The sequence below is a fragment of the Homarus americanus genome, unplaced genomic scaffold (genome assembly GCF_018991925.1).
Source record: "Homarus americanus isolate GMGI-L3 unplaced genomic scaffold, GMGI_Hamer_2.0 scaffold39155, whole genome shotgun sequence".
NCBI lineage: Eukaryota > Metazoa > Arthropoda > Malacostraca > Decapoda > Nephropidae > Homarus > Homarus americanus.
Window position 1 is genome coordinate 11,424,947 of NW_024737042.1, and position 18,430 is coordinate 11,443,376.

At 38.3% G+C, this 18,430-nt stretch overlaps 1 protein-coding gene across 1 annotated transcript; it reads right to left on the reverse strand.

Moving 5' to 3' along the window:
* Positions 1 to 1,778: 1,778 nt before the first annotated feature.
* LOC121872718 (40S ribosomal protein S25-like) lies at positions 1,779 to 17,065 on the reverse strand. The gene is made up of 4 exons (XM_042375728.1): positions 16,918 to 17,065; positions 6,829 to 6,936; positions 6,401 to 6,566; positions 1,779 to 1,872 (listed from the first exon to the last, which is right to left on the reverse strand). The coding sequence occupies exons 1-4, from the start codon at positions 16,918 to 16,920 to the stop codon at positions 1,802 to 1,804; spliced, it is 348 nt and encodes a 115-aa protein (XP_042231662.1). The 5' UTR covers positions 16,921 to 17,065; the 3' UTR covers positions 1,779 to 1,801.
* Between the last annotated feature and the right edge of the window lie 1,365 nt (positions 17,066 to 18,430).

Genomic DNA, 18,430 nt, shown 5'->3' on the forward strand with positions numbered 1-18,430 from the left:
AACTGCCAGTGGCAACACCAAGCGGCCAGCTGCGAAACTATGGGTCCGTTACACTGTCAGCAGCACGGCTTAGACTTAAACTGTCAAACGCTGCAGCGCAGTTGTTTGAAGAGTTTTCAAAAGCAACAACTTTCATCATATTTCATCCTTTTTTTTGGGGGGAGCCATGAGGATAAATATTTTCAACTGTTGTCAGGTTGGTGTGTGGGTAATGAGTGGATGCCAGCAAGAGCATAAAGCCACAATGGTTCAGTAAATTGCCATGTAGGCTTGTTCAGTGCATGGGGGATACACTGAACAAGCCTACATGGCAATTCGTTCTGAGTGGAATAAATGGATGGTTGAGGGAGAATAATCATTCATGAAGGGGGGTAATATGCGTGCTCCACCACTGAATGTGTGGTGCAAATTTGTAATAGTCTTGGAAAGCTGTTCGTATAGAAACTGCCGTAAAATCGTTCAAAAAAATGTGGGATTTCAAATGCAGTGGATGGGGAAGAAGAGGATTTGATGTGGCGAGGAGGAGGAAGACAGCAAAAATAATGAAGATGAAGTCGGAAGTTCCAGTGATTTGGAACCATATGCAGACCACTTTGTGTGTGACAAACAGCCAGCAGACTTTGAAGGATTTTAAAATGTGATCATACATGCTTTTACTGTCAATAAAATATAACTGAAGTAACAATCTTAAAGTTAAAGTTTTAACTTTTTATCTTAAGAGTTAAGGTTTTAATTATGGCGTCATTGTGCGTATATTTAATAAACTGTCATCATGTATCATTAAACTGTCATTACCCCTGTAGTGTATGTGAACTCACAATCTATAGCGCAATCATAAAATTGCGCAGATGGCACCCATATCATAGTACCTGGTAGTTGTCTGGCTGGCTGCCTGGGTTTAGTGACATTCTGATTGATTGTTTACTGTCCATCAGCTGTTGAAAATGGCATGTGGTGTTTGTTCGTTTAATTATAATGGAATTTACAATTTTATTATAATCTATGTTAAATAAGTTTACCAAACATGAATTTCAGTAGGAAATATTAGCGGCAGGCCATGGGAGTTACGCTAAGTGATGCACAGCGAGTGTTAGGCAAGCTGTTCCACTTGTTTACCACTATGTGGTACAGCTTCACATTTTATACTCTGAGTATAAGTTGACCCCTGGTTTTGGAGAGATTTTTTCAAGCTTAAAATGTCGACTTATACGCCGCAATTTGCGGTAATCAAAAGTGCTGTAGGCATAGGGGAGGGACCGGTGGTGGAAAATGGCAGTGTCCTGTCTGTAAGGTATTGGCAACAACTAACTGTGCAGTGTTAGTGTGGAAGGTGGGTAAACAAGAGGTGCAAAGAGTCAACTGCAGGATGTTGTGTGTACAAATAATCATGTAACCTACAGTAAATAAGGCTGGAAAAACTCATCGGGGATATATCCTTGGATAACGTCAAGGAGTTCTGCTACTTGTGTGATGCGAGTGGTGTTGAAGGTAAACCAATAGCAAGTCAGAAATGGCTGGAGGACATTAAGGGAGTTGCTGCCTTTATTGCCAGCAAGAGAACTTTCCTTCATGTAAAAGTTAATGACTTAAGCTATGAAGCTGGTAAGAGACCATGTACTATGAAGAGCTGCCATCAGGTAAACATGGCTAACCCACACATGAAAATGGCTGTAAAATATGTAGAAAAAAAAGAGTAAATTTTTTATCAGTTGTGCAATAATAAAGTTTCCATTATTTTGTTAAATAACACCACGCAGGAAACTATAAAAAAACAACAATCTAATTCATCAATTTAATTTTTCTAGTCTTCAGACTTTGTAGTCCTTGTGTATACAACCTGTGCATGGTGCTTCACAACTTGTCTGATGAGACCTGAAATAAAATGTAATAAAGAGCATGACCAACTTCTAATATTTAACTTAAAAAGTCTACCACTATAATTCAAATTTAAGAATATAAAGTTAGTCCATGCATATATTGACTTTATGATTACACTCTACCAAGAGCACTACAAAATACCTAGCCATAAATTCCATGATGGAATATTGTAGGAAACCCAAATCCAGTATCTAAGGTTGACCCGCTCCAATCTAGCATTCCATCAACCAGCAATTCCCAATGAACAAGTGTTATATTTTAAAACATATCCAGCAAACTTCCCAATTAACAGCCTGTTCAACTTCCACAGTTAACCAGTGAACCACCAGACCCAATTCTACCACTATTTTAAGATATTCAAGCAATAATCACCATTAAATAATTCCAAATAAAAGTCAAAAGCTCAGTGGTGACTCTTACACAGTACTGGCAGATGTATGATCACAAAGGTTTGTACAGTATGCAGATTCTCCTACAATTGCCATATAATGAACTCTTTAAACCCACTGGGGATCAGTAGACCAGTACATTCATCTCCTCATTTAAGCTCATGTATAAAAAATGCATGAGTTTAAGTGTGGAACTTGGAAGTGAACAAAAGTTTGGAGGTGTGGACATTGCCAGCTACGCACAAGAAAACCTAAGTGTAGTGCGAGCTGACTGGCAGCAGCTTTTACACAAAGTAAACAAAGCAGCAGGAATTTAGGATATGACCATAACTCATCATAGAATGGAAAAACCAATGTACAGTATATATTTTTATAGATGTTGACGTAATATTTCATACTGTTCATGTTTAAAAGTGTGTAAATACTGAATCGCAAAAACTTGCATACCATTGGTTTGGTAAAATAGAATCTTCAGGATTATTAAAAAAATCACAAATTGAAACTTTAACCATTTGAGTAAATATCAAGAAGGTTGTACTAATCAATAATTTTAAAAGTTTGATATTACATTTTTTTAGTCATTTTAACAATTATTGAACACAATTGAAGTACAGGAAACTATTTTTAGCATGCCAAACAGCCACTTGACTCACCAGCAGGCGTCAGTTTGTGTGTCAGGTCAGTGGAGGTAACATCTTGCTTGAGACTCTTGAACATAACCATTTTTACAGTACAATTATTGGTCATTCTGAAATTTATTTTACATATTGACAATATATAGTGCAGTGCAGTGTTGATTTAAATTAAATAATCTTGAGTTGCACCTAGTGAAGTTTTATGGGTGAAATGGCAGCATGAAGCATGGGGTGATTTCTCTTCCATCCCCACTTCCTTCTCCTCCACCCCCACTTCTAATTCCCATCATCATTAACCAGGAACCTTCTACATACACACCTCCAAGTAAGTGTACTTTACTGCATTTTTTTTACTTTGTATGTACTTTTCGGTGAGCTGGAACCAATTCGTTCCAGAAGGTCATTCGTTAACCGAATCCATTGTTTCAATGGGATATTGGGTAATTGGTTCCAGCTCACTGAAAAGTACAAACAAACTAAAAATAAATGCAGTAAGTACACTAACTTTGAGGTGTGCATGTAGAAGGCTCCTGGTTGATGATATTGATTGGAATTAGAAGTGGGGGTGGAGGAGAAGGGAGAAGAGAAGGAAGTGGGGATGGAGGACAAATCACCTTTCAGGAAGCAGTCATTTCACCAATAAAATTTGATGTTCACTTGGTGTAATTCAAGATTATTTTCTTCAAATCAACACTGCACTATATACAGTATTATCAATATGTTAAATAAATTTCAGAATGACCAATAATTGTACTGTAAAAACATAAAAATACTCTGTGTTCAAGAGAGCCACAAGCAAGATGTTTCCTCCCCTGAACAGAGACTCAAACAGATGCCTTGGTGGGTGAGTGAAGTGGCTGATGGGCACACCAAAAACTAATTCCCTGTACAGGTAGTCCCCGACTTACGACTGCCTCAACTTACGTCCATCGGTACTTACAACCATCGGGACATACGACCGCGGCAGTCGTGACCAAAAATATTTTCAAATGACGCGCGCATTTTCCATACCGAAACGTTTCCGTCCCTGGCGAGAGCGTGGCGTGGCTTGGGTCACCGCGTGGTTTCACTCACTCAGTACAGCGCTTAGTTGGTGTTTGGCTATCGTACCCTATATTGATCACGCTGTGTACTTACGTTATTATCGTATTTAATTGACTTTATAATGACTGGAAAGCGTACAAGTGAGAGTGCTGGTGGTGCTCCAAAGAAAAGGAGACAGGCAGTTACTTTTGAGATGAAAATGAAGATAATAATGCAGCATGAGAATGGAAAAACAGTAGCAACAATCTCATGCGACCTAGGTTTCTCGCACTCGACTATATCCACTATTCTGAAGGACAAGGAACGTATTCGTGATGTAGTGATAGGATCAACACCTATAAAGGGAACTATAACTTCGAAGAAAAGACAAGGTCCTATTCACGATATGGACAAATTATTGGTGATATGGATAGAAGACCAGATACAGAAGCTTGTACCCTTAAGCCTTCTAACCATACAGGCTAAAGCAAGAAGCCTGTTCCAAAGCCTGAAGGATCAGGCAGGAGATGAATGCGATCAAACCTTTACAGCAAGTCATGGGTGGTTTGATACTTAAAAAATGCTACAGTCTACACAATGTTAAGGCGAGTGGAGAGGCAGCTAGTGCCGATGTTGGTGCTGCCGAAGCTTTTAAGGAGGAGTTAGATGAAGTGATTGTGGAAGGGAATTATTTGCCTGAGCAAATATTCAATGTGGATGAGACTGGATTATTGTGGAAGCGCATGCCTGAGCAGGACAGGCATCAATGCCAGGATTCAAGGCATTCAAGGACAGAATTACACTTCTGTTGGGGGGAATGTTGCTGGTTTCAAGCTAAAGCCCTTCATGATCTATCATTCAGAGAACCCCAGGGCTTTTAAACATGTCAGCAAGCACACACTGCCAGTGTTTTATCGCAGTAATAAGAAAGCCTGGATGACCTTAGCACTGTTTGAGGATTGGTTCATGACTTGTTTCATTCCACGAGCCAAGGAGTATTGTCTGCAACAACGGATTCCATTCAAGATTTTGCTGATTTTGGATAATGCTCTGGGACACCCACCACACCTGGACGACATGCACCCTGATGTTAAGGTAGGGTACATTCCACCTAACACTGCCTCTGTCATCCAACCCATGGATCAAGGTGCTATTGCTGCCTTTAAAGCGTATTATTTACGTACGACCTTCGCTCAAGCTGTTGCTGCTACTGAAGGTGAGAAAACGCTCAGAGTTTTGGAAGGAGTACAACATTTTGTCATGTATAAAGAACATTAGTGCAGCATGGGATCAGGTTACAAAACAGTGCATGAGTGGAATATGGAAGAAAGTCCAGAAGAGATATGTGAACAGTTTTAGAGGATTTTAGTAACAAGACAGTGGAGTTAGGTAAACAGCTTCAGTTAGAAATTGATAATGAAGATGTCGAACAGTTGGTTGAAAGTGTAGCAGAAGAGCTCAGTAACGAGGATCTTATTGAACTAGATGCACAGAAAATTGCAGAGGAGACAAAATGTAGAAGAAGAACCTGCACCCCCCCCCAAAAAAGTTTTCAGCAAAACAAATGGCAGAGGCATTTGTTACAATTAATAAAGGAATGCAAATGTTTGATGGCATGGATCAAAATTATGAGCGTATGCCAAAGTTGACAGAATGATCCAAGATGCACTTGCTTGCTAGAGAAATTTATAATGAAAAGAAAAAACAAACTGTGCAGTCTAAATTGGACATCTATTTTAAGAAGTCCCCCAGTGCTGTCTCCTCACGCCCCACCAGTGCTGCCTCTTCACTCCCTCAAGATGATCCAATACCTTCAACCAGCAAGTTTCCACAGTCCATAAACCTGTCTGAAGAAAGCGACATTGATGACCCACCCAGCCCTGTCTCCTCCTCTGCTTCTTCCAGTTAATGTAGTCTCCATGTATAATTAGAAAATTATGGGGGCCCCATGTGCATTCAGCTGACTACATTAAAGGTGAGTGCTGTCACAATATCCATTCCTCATTATTTATTACTTTTACTGTAATGTATTTCATTGTAGATATTTTTTATTTTATTTGTCGGACCTGGATTTGAGTCCCTAACCCCGTCCTAAGTCGGGGAGCACCTGTACTGCAAATTATGTTAAATACGTGTTAAAATGACAAATAATTTTAAAATAAAACTTGGAAAAATATTGAATAGCACAACCTTCTTGATATTTACTCCAATTTTAACGAATGTAAGCCTAGAACCGATTACTGTATTGGCGGACTAACCTATCAGCCGATGAGGTAGCCAAAACATGTTGACACGTTTTCGTAAGAATTTCGTTAATTGAATTTTTGTTCGTTAACCGAAATTTCGTTAGCCGAAGCGTTCGTTAACCGAGGGACCACTGCACGCACACACACACATATATATATATATATATATATATATATATATATATATATATATATATATATATAAAATATAAAAACAAACCAAACTTACCCTTATTCAAGAGTTCATCGAGAGCACGACAGGCCAAAGAACCAGTAATCTTAAGCCTCTCACTGACAACAGAGGGAGTAATAAGCTTGTATGATGGCACTTCCTTATACAGCTTGTCATATGTTGGTTTATCAAACAATACAAGGTTGTTTAACTTATCGCGGACCTGTAAAAGCATTATTGAATCAACATTATTTCTGCCACTTGGAAACATATTGAAGTACAGTGTACTGAACTCTTTTAAACCATACTGATACAAAAATACTATAACCTTAATGGCAATATGTTTCAACTAATAGCACAGGTTTGTCATTTAGCAAAATTTTTACAAACCAATTTCATATTAAACTTGCCATTTACCTAGAAACATACAAATCTAGCTATCCAGTTGAAATTAAATGAATAGATCTATAATGGGAAAATCTTACCTTTCCCTTTGACCACTTCTTCTTCTTGGCCTTTCCACCACCTCCTCCCTCCTTCTTCTTGGCTGTCTGTTTAGCAGGCTGTTTAGCCTTTGTTTCCTTTTTGGGAGGCTGAAATCAACACAAGGGGAATCTGTTAAATCCTTATTTATTTATTAAATTATTTTTTCTTCAGCAGTTACATATTGTATATGTATTGTAAAATGACAAAAAAAAATACCATCAACACCGAGCCACAGTTGTACCATACTGCAAGATCCATTGTGATGAACATCCAGCATTTGGCATAAGTTACCTCAATTCTTTGGTTTAATTTCATCACTATTAATTCCAAAGACTGAGAATACAATATTTTATTATAAATAAAGTATCACCTTTAAAATTTTCACCCAAAGATTAAATATCTCTTACCCATCATACCCCCAATAGTGTAAGGTTAGTTAATCTTCAAGTTATATAAGCTGGGATGGAGATCCTTTATTATTAAGAAAATAATATTGTGATCCCAGTCTTTGATGTCAATATTGGTGAAATTACACCAAAGATTTGAGACAACTTACAGTAAGCCAGATGCTGAGAGTTATTAGTATATTTGTTTATTTATGCAAGGTATGCATACAAATACCGGTATTATTTCTTTATTTTGTAATTTAACCCTTAAACTGCAGCACACAGGCAACTGTGGTCAATGTCAATGAATGCTCAGTTCCGCGGAGACAATTAAAAGGTGTACGATATCACCATGCTTTGTTTTGGGTAAAGAGTGGGTAAGTGAGCAGCAACCACATTAAGCCTTTATCAGACAATGAGCAGAACTTATTATCTTGCGGTTCATGGAGTGATAAGAAGGGAAGTAGTTCCTGACCATTATTGCATGTTATAATAATAAGGCTGTGCATGGAGAAAATCATCCACCAGAAGATGAGCTTGGTATTGTATATGAAAAACAAAAACCATGTAGTAATTCCGCATGCTTGTCTATAATACAGATCACCCACTTTTTCCATGGCCACAGAGTAAGGTTAGGGAGTAAAGCAAATGTTTAACCAAGTGTATATGCATGAAAGCAAAACTTTATGTACCGGGGAGTCTATTGTTAAGCCAAAGGTAACAGATGAATGACTTTGGACTCGGAAAATTAGAAAATCCTCAAAAGAGATTTGTTCTTGGACCCAAGGCTCCTGGATTGAGTCTCACTGCAAGTTTGATTAGGGAAATGAATTCTGTAAACCTTAGTGATGGTCAGTACAAAACTGATATGGTACATAAATTTATTTGTCAATGGTCCAAGGTTAAAAATTATTTGAAAGCATTTGATGGAGATGTCGAATAGATGATTAGTGGGTCTCATATTTTTTACCTGACCTGATGTTTTGTAAGATCACCCAGTGTATATAAGCCTCTCTCAGTCCCTGTAAATTCAGTTGCCTCAAGATGTTTTGACTAAAGACGAAAGCTAAGGTGCTCCACTGTTTCCTTTTTCCGGTGTGATTTAATCAATTTATCCTGCCCACATTTCCATTGTGGATCTACATGAAATATCAAAACAAGTAAACTTCAAAATGTTTTAATCGGGAAAATGCAATTATGGCATATTAAGGGACTTCTATATAAATTTGATAATCTTTCCTTATAACTAGGAAAAAACAAAGTACAGTCATATTTAAATCCTGACTTAAAATTGTTGACTTCGGCCCACGCCGAGATTACCAAAATGGGTCGAGATTACTGCTGTAACTGGGCCGAGATCACTGGCCTGAAGTCACCAAGGGCAGGCTTCACCTGTATCCTTCATTTTTGCATGAATAATAAAAGTACAAAAGTACAATGATAAAAAGCAGCATTAAAGTACAAACATTACTGATAAACATTCACGTGATGTGAAACGGCTCACAGCAAATTTTTAGCAGATCTTCGTCCACTACTGAATTCGTCCCACAGTTTGAAGAGCTGTCCTTGGTGGTGTACATACTTGGCCTGTTGCTTTCATAACACTTTACCGTCGGACAAGAGCCGCACCTGAGGTGTCACTAGTTTTGCTTCATTAACAAAAACGTTAAGTTGCCCCTTTCTTGCTTTCAAGTTAAGGCGATTATGCCACCCTTCACAGTCATTATTTGTGCGGACACTCTTTAAATACACTCCAAGCAGGTGGTGTCCAGGTGTCATTCCTGAACCCCTAGTCAGCTACTTGCTTGAAGGGCCGAGATAGTACAGTACACATCTTTAGTCAGTTTAGAATTACATATATACCGGTTTATTCTTCATTTGTTACTTATTAAATGCATTTTCTGTTCTCTTTATATCTATAGTTTTTTACAGCATCTTGTGACAACTGTTAGGTAGGGTTTCCTTGGTTCTTTTGCTTACCTTTGTTGGTTTAAATATTTTGTACACAAAATTAGCATAATATTAAACACAAAATTAGCATAATATTAAACACAAAATGAACACCATAATGTATAGAACCTGACCTAATAGGTTGGGTTTGTTAGGTCAGGTTCTACGAGGTTCTAGTAGGTTTTATGCATATGCATTGTCGTTTTCATTTCTGTGTTTAATATCATGCTAATATTGTGTAGAAATTTTTTTAAACCATATCGCACATTTCCTTCCGGTGGTAGCGCTTTTGTAAACCTTTAACGTTTCCTTTAATATACATGCACTTATCACCAAAACAATAAATATCGCAAATATAAAGAAAAACAACTTCTGGTGGTTCTGCTTTCGTAACCTTTACCGGTAAGAAATACTGTAATGGCTATTTATATTCTCGTGAAGGCTGACCACTTGACTCAAGGGTTATTACATAACGTATGGGGTTAGGCAAGGTTTAGTTTGGTTATATGGTAGAAGTTAGCAAAAACAGTACTGGGAATTCAGAACACGCAATCGATAGAACTAATATGTGACAAACTTGGCTGCTCGAGCGAACAGCCATCAGCAGAGGTGGGAAATATAATTATGAACAACTTCATATTTTGCATTTTCACACCCCACATTCCTACCACTAATCTATTAACATATTCAAATAAGACGTCAAATTATAAGATAATTTTCATCTATTACATTACCGTCGCAAATGTATAATATGGAGATAGCGTATCCAAAATTTTCTCTATTTTCTTTCATTAATCTTCCGCCATTATCGCCTTCCTCACCTCCCACACTGCGTGTCTCCTTCATAAATCATCAAGCGCATGCGTTCCCGTACATGTCACACGGCCAATCAAAAGCATTTTTTTGCAACCAATTAAAATTATTTTTGGTTTAATTCGCGGTATTTTTGGCCCAATCAAAATCTATTTTTATTTTGGGTCTCATATTTCCAAATTCATATTCATTTATATAAAAAAAAAAAAAAAAGACGACGACTAGCATTTTTTCGATCGCATGGTGTTCTCCCGACCTCAGTTAAGTGTCGTAAGTGCAAGACTGAATGCAAAGATCGCAAAAACCAACATATGTGGCATTGTCCTAACTCGTCCCTTATAAGAACATAAGAATGGAGGAAACTGCAGCGGGCCTATTGACCCATACTGGGCAGTCCCGTTTATACCCAACCCCTATTGCTCATAAAAGCATCCAACCTGTGTTTCAAGCTATCCAGCGTATTCGAGTTAATAATGATATTTGGTAACTTGTTCCATTCATCCACTACTCTGTTTCCAAACCAGTGTTTACCTATTTCACGCCGAAATCTAAATTTGTCTAATTTAAAACCATTGTTACGAGTTCACTCCTGGTTGGATAGTTTGAGTACCTTTGCAATGTCCCCTTTGTTTAACCCTGACTTCCATTTATACACCTCTATCATGTCGCCCCTCACTCTACATTTCTCGAGGAAGTGCAAATTAAGATGCTTTAACCTGTCTCTGTGCTCAAGGTTCCTAATGCCCGGGATTAGTCTTGTCATTCTCCTCTGGATTCTTTCCAAGGATTCTACTGTATATCCATTCTGTAATACGGTGACCAGAACTGAACTGCGTAATCCAGGTGAGGTCTCACAAGCGCTAGATATAATTTTAAGATGACCTCGCTAGTCTTGTAACTAACACTCCTTTGTATGAACCCAAGTACTTTATTAGCCTTGTTATGAGCAAAAACACATTGTTTACTTGGCTTAAGCTTCCTACTTATCATTACTCCTAAATCTCTCTCGCAGTCGGATTCCACAATGGCATCGTTGTTCATCTGATAACTGGTTTTCCTGTTTACATCTCCCATACTGAGTACTTTACATTTGTCCACATTGAATTTCATCTGCCATTTTTCCGACCATTCGAAAAATTTTCAGATCTTCCTGTAGTTTTGCAGAGTCCTCGTCAGATTTAATTACAAGTCCTATTTTAGTGTCAACAGCAAATTTACTTATGTTGCTGTCTATGCCGATATCTATGTCGTTTATGTATAATAAATAATAATGGTCCAAGTACTGAGCCTTGGGGTACTCCACTAGTGACGTTGCTCCAATGCGATTTAGTGCCGTTATGCTCACCCGCTCTTTCCTGTCCCGTAACCACGCCCTAATCCATTTAAGGATTTGATGCCATGCGCTTCTACCTTTCTAATTAGTCTTTCGTGGGGGACTCTGTCGAAGGCTTTTGCTCACCCGCTCTTTCCTGTCCCGTAACCACGCCCTAATCCATTTAAGGATTTGATGCCATGCGCTTCTACCTTTCTAATTAGTCTTTCGTGGGGGACTCTGTCGAAGGCTTTGCTAAAGTCGAGATATACCACATCATAATTGTGCCCCTCGTCCACCGATTCGAAAACTGATGAAAAGAATGTTAATAGATTAGCTAGACATGAACGCCCGCTTGTGAAGCCATGTTGGGAATCATTGATCAACTTGTGCTTCTCCAGGTGGTTTTGAATAGTTTGAAATGATTGATTCTAGTAATTTGCCTACTATTGAGGTTAGACTGATTGGGCAGTAGTTAGAGGTCAATGATCTATCCCCCTACTTGAAAATCGGTATTGCATTTGCTACCCTCCAGGATTCTGGTACTATACCGGTTTTTAATGACATGTTAAACAACTTTGCTAAGGACATACTAAGCTCTTCCTTACATTCCTTTAATACTCTAGCAAATATCTCATCGGGACCAGGTGACTTATTAGGCTTCAGTTTGTCTATTTGCTTATTAACATCATTACTAGTCACTACTATCTCGCTTAATTTGTTTTCTTCACTATCTCTGAATAGTCGGTGCCTCGGGTATCATGTTTAAATTTTCGGTGGTGAAAACTGTTGAAAAACATTTATTCAGATTATTGCTCATTTCTCCGTCCTTATTAGTTAGCTCGCCGGTATCTGAACGTATTGGTCCAATCTTATCTCGTGTTTTAGTTTGATACATTTGGTAGAATCCTTTGGGGTTTGTCTTCGCCTCCCTTGCTATCTTCAGTTCATTATTCCTCTTTGCTTTTCTTATCTCGGTCTTAACCCTACCAGCCAATACCTTATAATACTCCCGGAGGTAAATTTCGCCACGGATTATCCTTCTACCAATAGCCTTCCTTTGGCCAATAATGTTCTTTAAATAATTATTTATCCATTTAGGGTCATTGTTGTCTGATCTGAGTTTTTTGTGTGGTATGTTCTGCCTTTGTGCATAAAGTAACTCAATATTTAAATTGTCATGGAACTCGACAATCTAAGATCTCGTTATCAGGTCGGTGTCATTTGTCAGGTTCACGCCCAAGCGCGACATCCCCTCTCAGCTGCCTCTTTAAACTAGCAAAGTTTGCCCTTCTGAAATCTGACCTGAATATCTAACTGGAATTTAATTTCTTTGTGATCGCTGTTTGCAAGTTCGTTCCCTACCCCGACATTGCTAATGAGGTTTTCTCTGTTCGACAGAACTAAATTGAGTATATTATTACCCCGGGTGGGTTCGGTTATATGTTGACTTAGGAAACAGTCCTGGATCGTTTCGAGGAAATCCTCTGATACCGAGTTACCCGAAAGGTCAGTCCAATCTATTTGACCAAGGTTAAAGTCGCCTACTATACAGACATTGTTGAGTATGGAAGCCCTGCGCATTTCATCCCAGATAAGTCGCCCATTAACTCTATCAAGGTTGGGAGGTCTATATATTACTCCTATGATTAATTTTTCCCTACTGTCGATTAATTCTATCCAAATTGTTTCTGTATTCTGCTCAGTTTTTATTTCCTTATTTATTTCTCAATTCAGATTATCCCTGACATAGATTGCTACTCCGCCTCCTTTCCTGGTCTGCCTATCGGTATGGAACAATATGGAACAATTTGTAACCTGCAATTTGGTATTCGACCGGTAATTAATGCCATTATATCGATTTTTTCGGTACATACCAAGGCCCCAATATCATCCATTTTGTTTCTCATACTTCTACTGTTCGCGTAGTAGACATTTAAGTTAGTCGTGTTCTGAGTCCTCTCTTTACCGAGTTTAGGTTTTAACTCCGTCTAATTATTTTTGTTATCATTCCTGAGACTATTTCCCTGTAATCTTTCACTTTGTTTACCCACTCCCACTGCAGTCTCCTCCACCCCGTGTCCATGTTCCCCTAGCCGTTTAAAGGCTTCGATATCCTTTGAACTGCCCTCTCGAGAGACCCAGCCAGGGTTGCCACCCCATCCCTAGCATAAAGGTCCCTTCCGCCGTAGAAGTTGTCCCAGTTGTCAATGAATGGGACTGATATTGAATTGCAATATCTGTCAAGACGGTCGTTGACACCAGCCGCCCTTGACAACCATTCACTGCCAACTCTCCTAGGCAAGACACCGCATATGATAGGGATCCCTTCCCTAGCCCTAATACGATCTATAGCTGCCTTGAACTTATCAAGAAGCTCCTCGCTCCTACACCGGCCAATATCATTGCCTCCTGCACTGAGGCAGATAATGGGTTTGTTCCCATTACTCGACAAGATATTGTCCATCCTGTCAATTATATCCCCCACCCCAGCTCCTGGCAGACACACCCTCATCCCATTTTTGTTTTTACCACAAAAGGCCCTGTCCAAGTACCTTACCTGTGAGTCACCAACAATTAAAGTTTTTATACCTTCCTTGTCAGCCCTGTCCCTGACTGTGCTAACGTCCAATTCGTCTATCAAGGGACTGAATGAGTTGGTACACTTAGCTGTTGATGTCGTTGTTGACGTAACCTTGGTGTGTTTTTTCATCACCAGTTTGGTCTTCCCTCTCCTCACAACCTTCCACTCGTCTGAGTTATCGTCAGACACGGGCTTTCCTTGTCTCACCTCTTCCTCCATTCTCGCCATCTCTCCCTTTAATTTCATCCACGCCAACTCTTCCTTTAATCTCAGGTACTCCAACGTGGCCCTCTCTAATTCTTCCTTGACCCTCTCCAACAAACTCGCACACCCCAGACCACACATAGCACTGGCCATTTCTGATAATTATCCCTCGGGAGCTAGCCCTGCCGTGACCTTTCCCCTAGTGAAGTCAGAACAAAGACAAAGAAGAGACGGCAATAAGGTAAGAAATAGGCGATTCCATCATATGGTGAGAGTCGGTTAGGTTTGGTTTATGTTTTTCCAAGTGTTTTTTGGTATTTTTTATTCGCTTAGCCTTTTTGTTTCGGAAAAGTCCCACGAAAAAAAAATCGATAAAAACAACGGCTAATTTCAGACGGAAATTAAGGTCATATTTGGTCTAAATACACACAAATACACGAGAAAAATATTTGGTAAATTTTTCTTGTCACACCGTTCACTTTTAGCAAGATAAAAATATATTTTTCTAGTGTATTTGTGTTGAGACCGAATGACCTTCCTTTTTGGCGGAAATTAGCAGTATTTTTAAGCAATTTTTTACGCTTGACGTTTTCTGAGAAAGTGGCTAAGCGACTATTTAAAAAAAAAACACTGGAAAAACAATAACCAAACCTAACCTAACTGACTCTCACCATATGATGGAATCACCTATTTCTTACCTTATTGACCTGGTTCTTGTTCGTCGTTGCATTCTGGGATTCTTACACAATGCCACACATGTTGGTCTTTGCGATATTTACATTCAGTCTTGCTCTTAGTACACTTTACTGAGGTTGGAAGAACACCATGCGATCGAAAAAATTCTTTAGTTTTTACGTTTTTTCCCAAAAACTTGCAATCAGCTCCATATACTTTAAGCGACATCCATCGCAGACTTCCATTGTCGGAACTGAACTTGAATTTCAAAATACGAGACCCAAAATAAAACTCGATTTTGATTGGGCCAAATATACTCTGAATTAAACCTAAAACCATTTTAATTGGTTCCAAAAGCAAAAAGGCTTTTGATTGGCTGCGTGACGTGTACAGCAACGCACGCGCAGGATGATTTATGAAGGAGAAGCAGGAGACACGCAGTGTTGGAGGAGAGGCAGACGATAATGGTGGGATGTTAATGGAAGAAAATAGAAAATATTTAGGAAAAGCTACCTCCGTTATTATACATTTCCGCCGGTAATGTAATAGATGAAAATTATCTTATAAATTAGACGTCTTATTCGAATATGATAATAGATTAGTGGTAGGAATGAACGGTGTGTAAAGAAAATAATACCAAATATTTTTTTTTTACTTTCTAACAGTTGGGTGCGCTTAAGCAAATTTACCAAAACAATATCCATTTCCGCCAAAATACACTGGAAAACATATTGGTTAACCCCTAAATTCGTTCGATACTAATCCAAAATCACCGGAAAAACGTATTTTTAATATCCAAACAATGACCGGTGCATAAGTAAATATTTACCCCAAAATACACTGGAAAAACATATTGGTCAACCCCTAGGGACCGGTCCGACTAATTACCCAAATGTAGCCCCAATGAAGTCAAATAATGGTCCTACATGAATAAATCGGACTGCCAACCACTTCTCGAACAGTATTTGGTGTCAAGGAGTCACAAAAAAATGGAAAACTTAATTTAAACTGAGTTAATAGATAGTGTGCTTGTACCGAGGGAGCGAGTAATTACCCAAATGTAGTCGCAATGAAGTCAAATGATGGTCCTACAAGCGTAAATCGGGCTGTGAATCACTTCTCGATTATTATTTGGTGTTATAATGTCACAAAAAATTGGTAAACTTAATTTTATTTGAGTTGTGTTAGGTTAGGTTAGGTTAGGTACATGCACTCGATCTATTAACTCAGATTAAATTAAGTTTGCCGATTTTTTGTGACTTCGTGAAACCAAATAGTAGTCGACAAGTGATTGGCAGTCCGATTTATTCATGTAGGACCATTATTTGACTTCATTGCGGCTACATTTGGGTAATTAGTCGGACCCCTAGGGACCGGTCCAACGAATTACCCAAAAGTACCCAAAAGTATATTAAATCGGGTAAAATCTTAAAGAATATATGTTTTACATCAATAAAACCTGATTAATAATGTTTTCATTGAAATGTAGTCAAAATAATGAAATAATAAACAGCGAAAAACGCTAAATTCCAAAGAGTCACCTATCCAAAATGGATATATAATTACCGATGTTTCTGTTACTTTGGGGTATTTAACATAGCCGTAGGATTTACTTTTCGTTAGGTTAGGTTAGTGCATCACGATGGATCTGAGTTACCTCCCTTGTTCACGAACTCTGGTATTTAGCGTTCGCCGAGTTTTTCGCTGTTTAATATTTCATCTTACAAATTATTTTTACAAAATTACACTAAAATTAATATTATTAAACATGTTTTGTGTATGTATAACAGATATTCGTTAAAATTTTACCCTTACTTGCTATACTTCTGGGTAATTCGTGGCTCCCCCTAGGGACTCATGTCCTAAAGTAAAAATTTACCATAATTTATTATAACGAAACCGCAAATGCGGTCGTAAGGTTGCGTTTTTAAATTATGACTGGTGTTTACCTGCCGCTGAAATGAAACCTACAAGGCGAAACACATCAACAAGCTACACGTGCAACAGTCCTTTCCATTACTTTATTTAATAAAATCTACCTTTACATAAGTTCTCTGTACTTCTTACTAATGGTAAATACATGTAAATACTAATCAATGTCATAAAATTCCATTGCAAGAGCTAATACTATATTATTCTGTGAAAAACAACGTGCAAAACTTACCATGCTACCACAGTTTGTTGTGGTGGCTCAGAGAAGAGCTGGACGAGGTTAGCGCTGATTGGTCGAGGGAGCAGCAGCGTGAAGCGTAAACTGTATCAATGGTTCTTTATCCATATTCCTATTATTTTTATTAATTCATTTAATTCTGATGGTAAATATTTATATATATTATATTTAACATTTTTACTTTTATGTTATATTTAGGATACATATTCCAAGACAAATTTAGGGTATTTCTATTATTATGCCATGGGCAGAGTTGCCAACTTAGCGACTTTGTAGCTAGATCTAGACTCTAGAATTCAGTGATTCCCAACGTGGGGCCTACGCCCCACTGGGGGGCAATTCAATAATAATAGGGGGGCAATATGAAAAATATAGTAATATCAACATTTTTTTTTATTTTACCCTATATGGGTAAAAATTATAAATTTATAGGGTAAAATTGTAATTACAACCTAGCTGAGCACAACAGCTTGTGCAATCTAGTCAAGTGTTCACCCACTAATGTTATCGTGTATCTGGCACCAGCTATATGCGTGGCTTCTGACTTGTTTAACTTTGCAGTTCTTCATCTGCTGTCAAGGAAGAAGGTGAGTTTTAGTCAGCTGCTCAACGCTCCCACTGAAGCTAAAAAAACAGAGGAAACTAACTACCAGAGTTGCCAACTTAGCGACTTTGTAGCTAGATCTAGAGCTTTTTGTTTTTTTCTAGCGACATTTTAGAGCGATTTGCGACTTGTCGCACATCTAGAGATATCCACAGAAATCTAGCGACTTTCTGGATACTTTTGGACTGTCCATGAAAACTCAGTTTTCCTAATTTTGAGCCATAATATATAGCAACGGGGTTACAGGGACAATAAATAATAAGAAAAGTTTAATACATTTGAACGGGTCGTGGTACAGAAGGAGGGACACGTCTATTTCCTGATCACTTGATGTCAGCCCGTCCATGCATCTAACACCCTAAAATTGTGGTCAGAAGTGGCAAATTACAGAGATGCGACAGGTGAAAACCCTTACCATGATCTGGCTGAAATTGCACTCGCTGCCTTATCTCTTCCGCATTCAAACGCAGATGTAGAGCGCACATTTAGTAGTATGAACTTTGTGAAATCAAAATTGCGCAACAAAATGAAACTATCGACATTAAAGGCAATTCTTACAATAAAGTATGGGTTAAAAAGACAGAACACCTGTTGTGCAAGTTATGAACTTCCTAGTGATATTTTAAGAAAGATAGGGACTGTGGAGGCATACAGTTACAAGAGAACCTGAACCACGCACTTCACATGCTTCCAGCTTTACAGTTGTTCACACTACCAAGAGGACTGAGATGCAATTACTATTGAATAATAGGTAAGTGTGCACATTAAACTTTAAAAAAAAAAAATATTTTTATTTTTACATAATGCATTTTATTTATACTCCGTCCATTATAGTCATTATGAAAATATTATTTGCATCAAATTACTGAAGGGGGGAATAATAGCTAGCGACTTTCCATGGAA

Excerpts from the sequence above, each read along its gene's own strand:
- LOC121872718 (XM_042375728.1), bottom strand. Across the intron at positions 6,567-6,828 it reads AGAAGTGGTCAAAGGGAAAG|GTCCGCGATAAGTTAAACAA; the intron begins GTAAGATTTTCC and ends ATGCTTTTACAG. Across the intron at positions 1,873-6,400 it reads CGATGAACTCTTGAATAAGG|GTCTCATCAGACAAGTTGTG; the intron begins GTAAGTTTGGTT and ends ATTTTATTTCAG.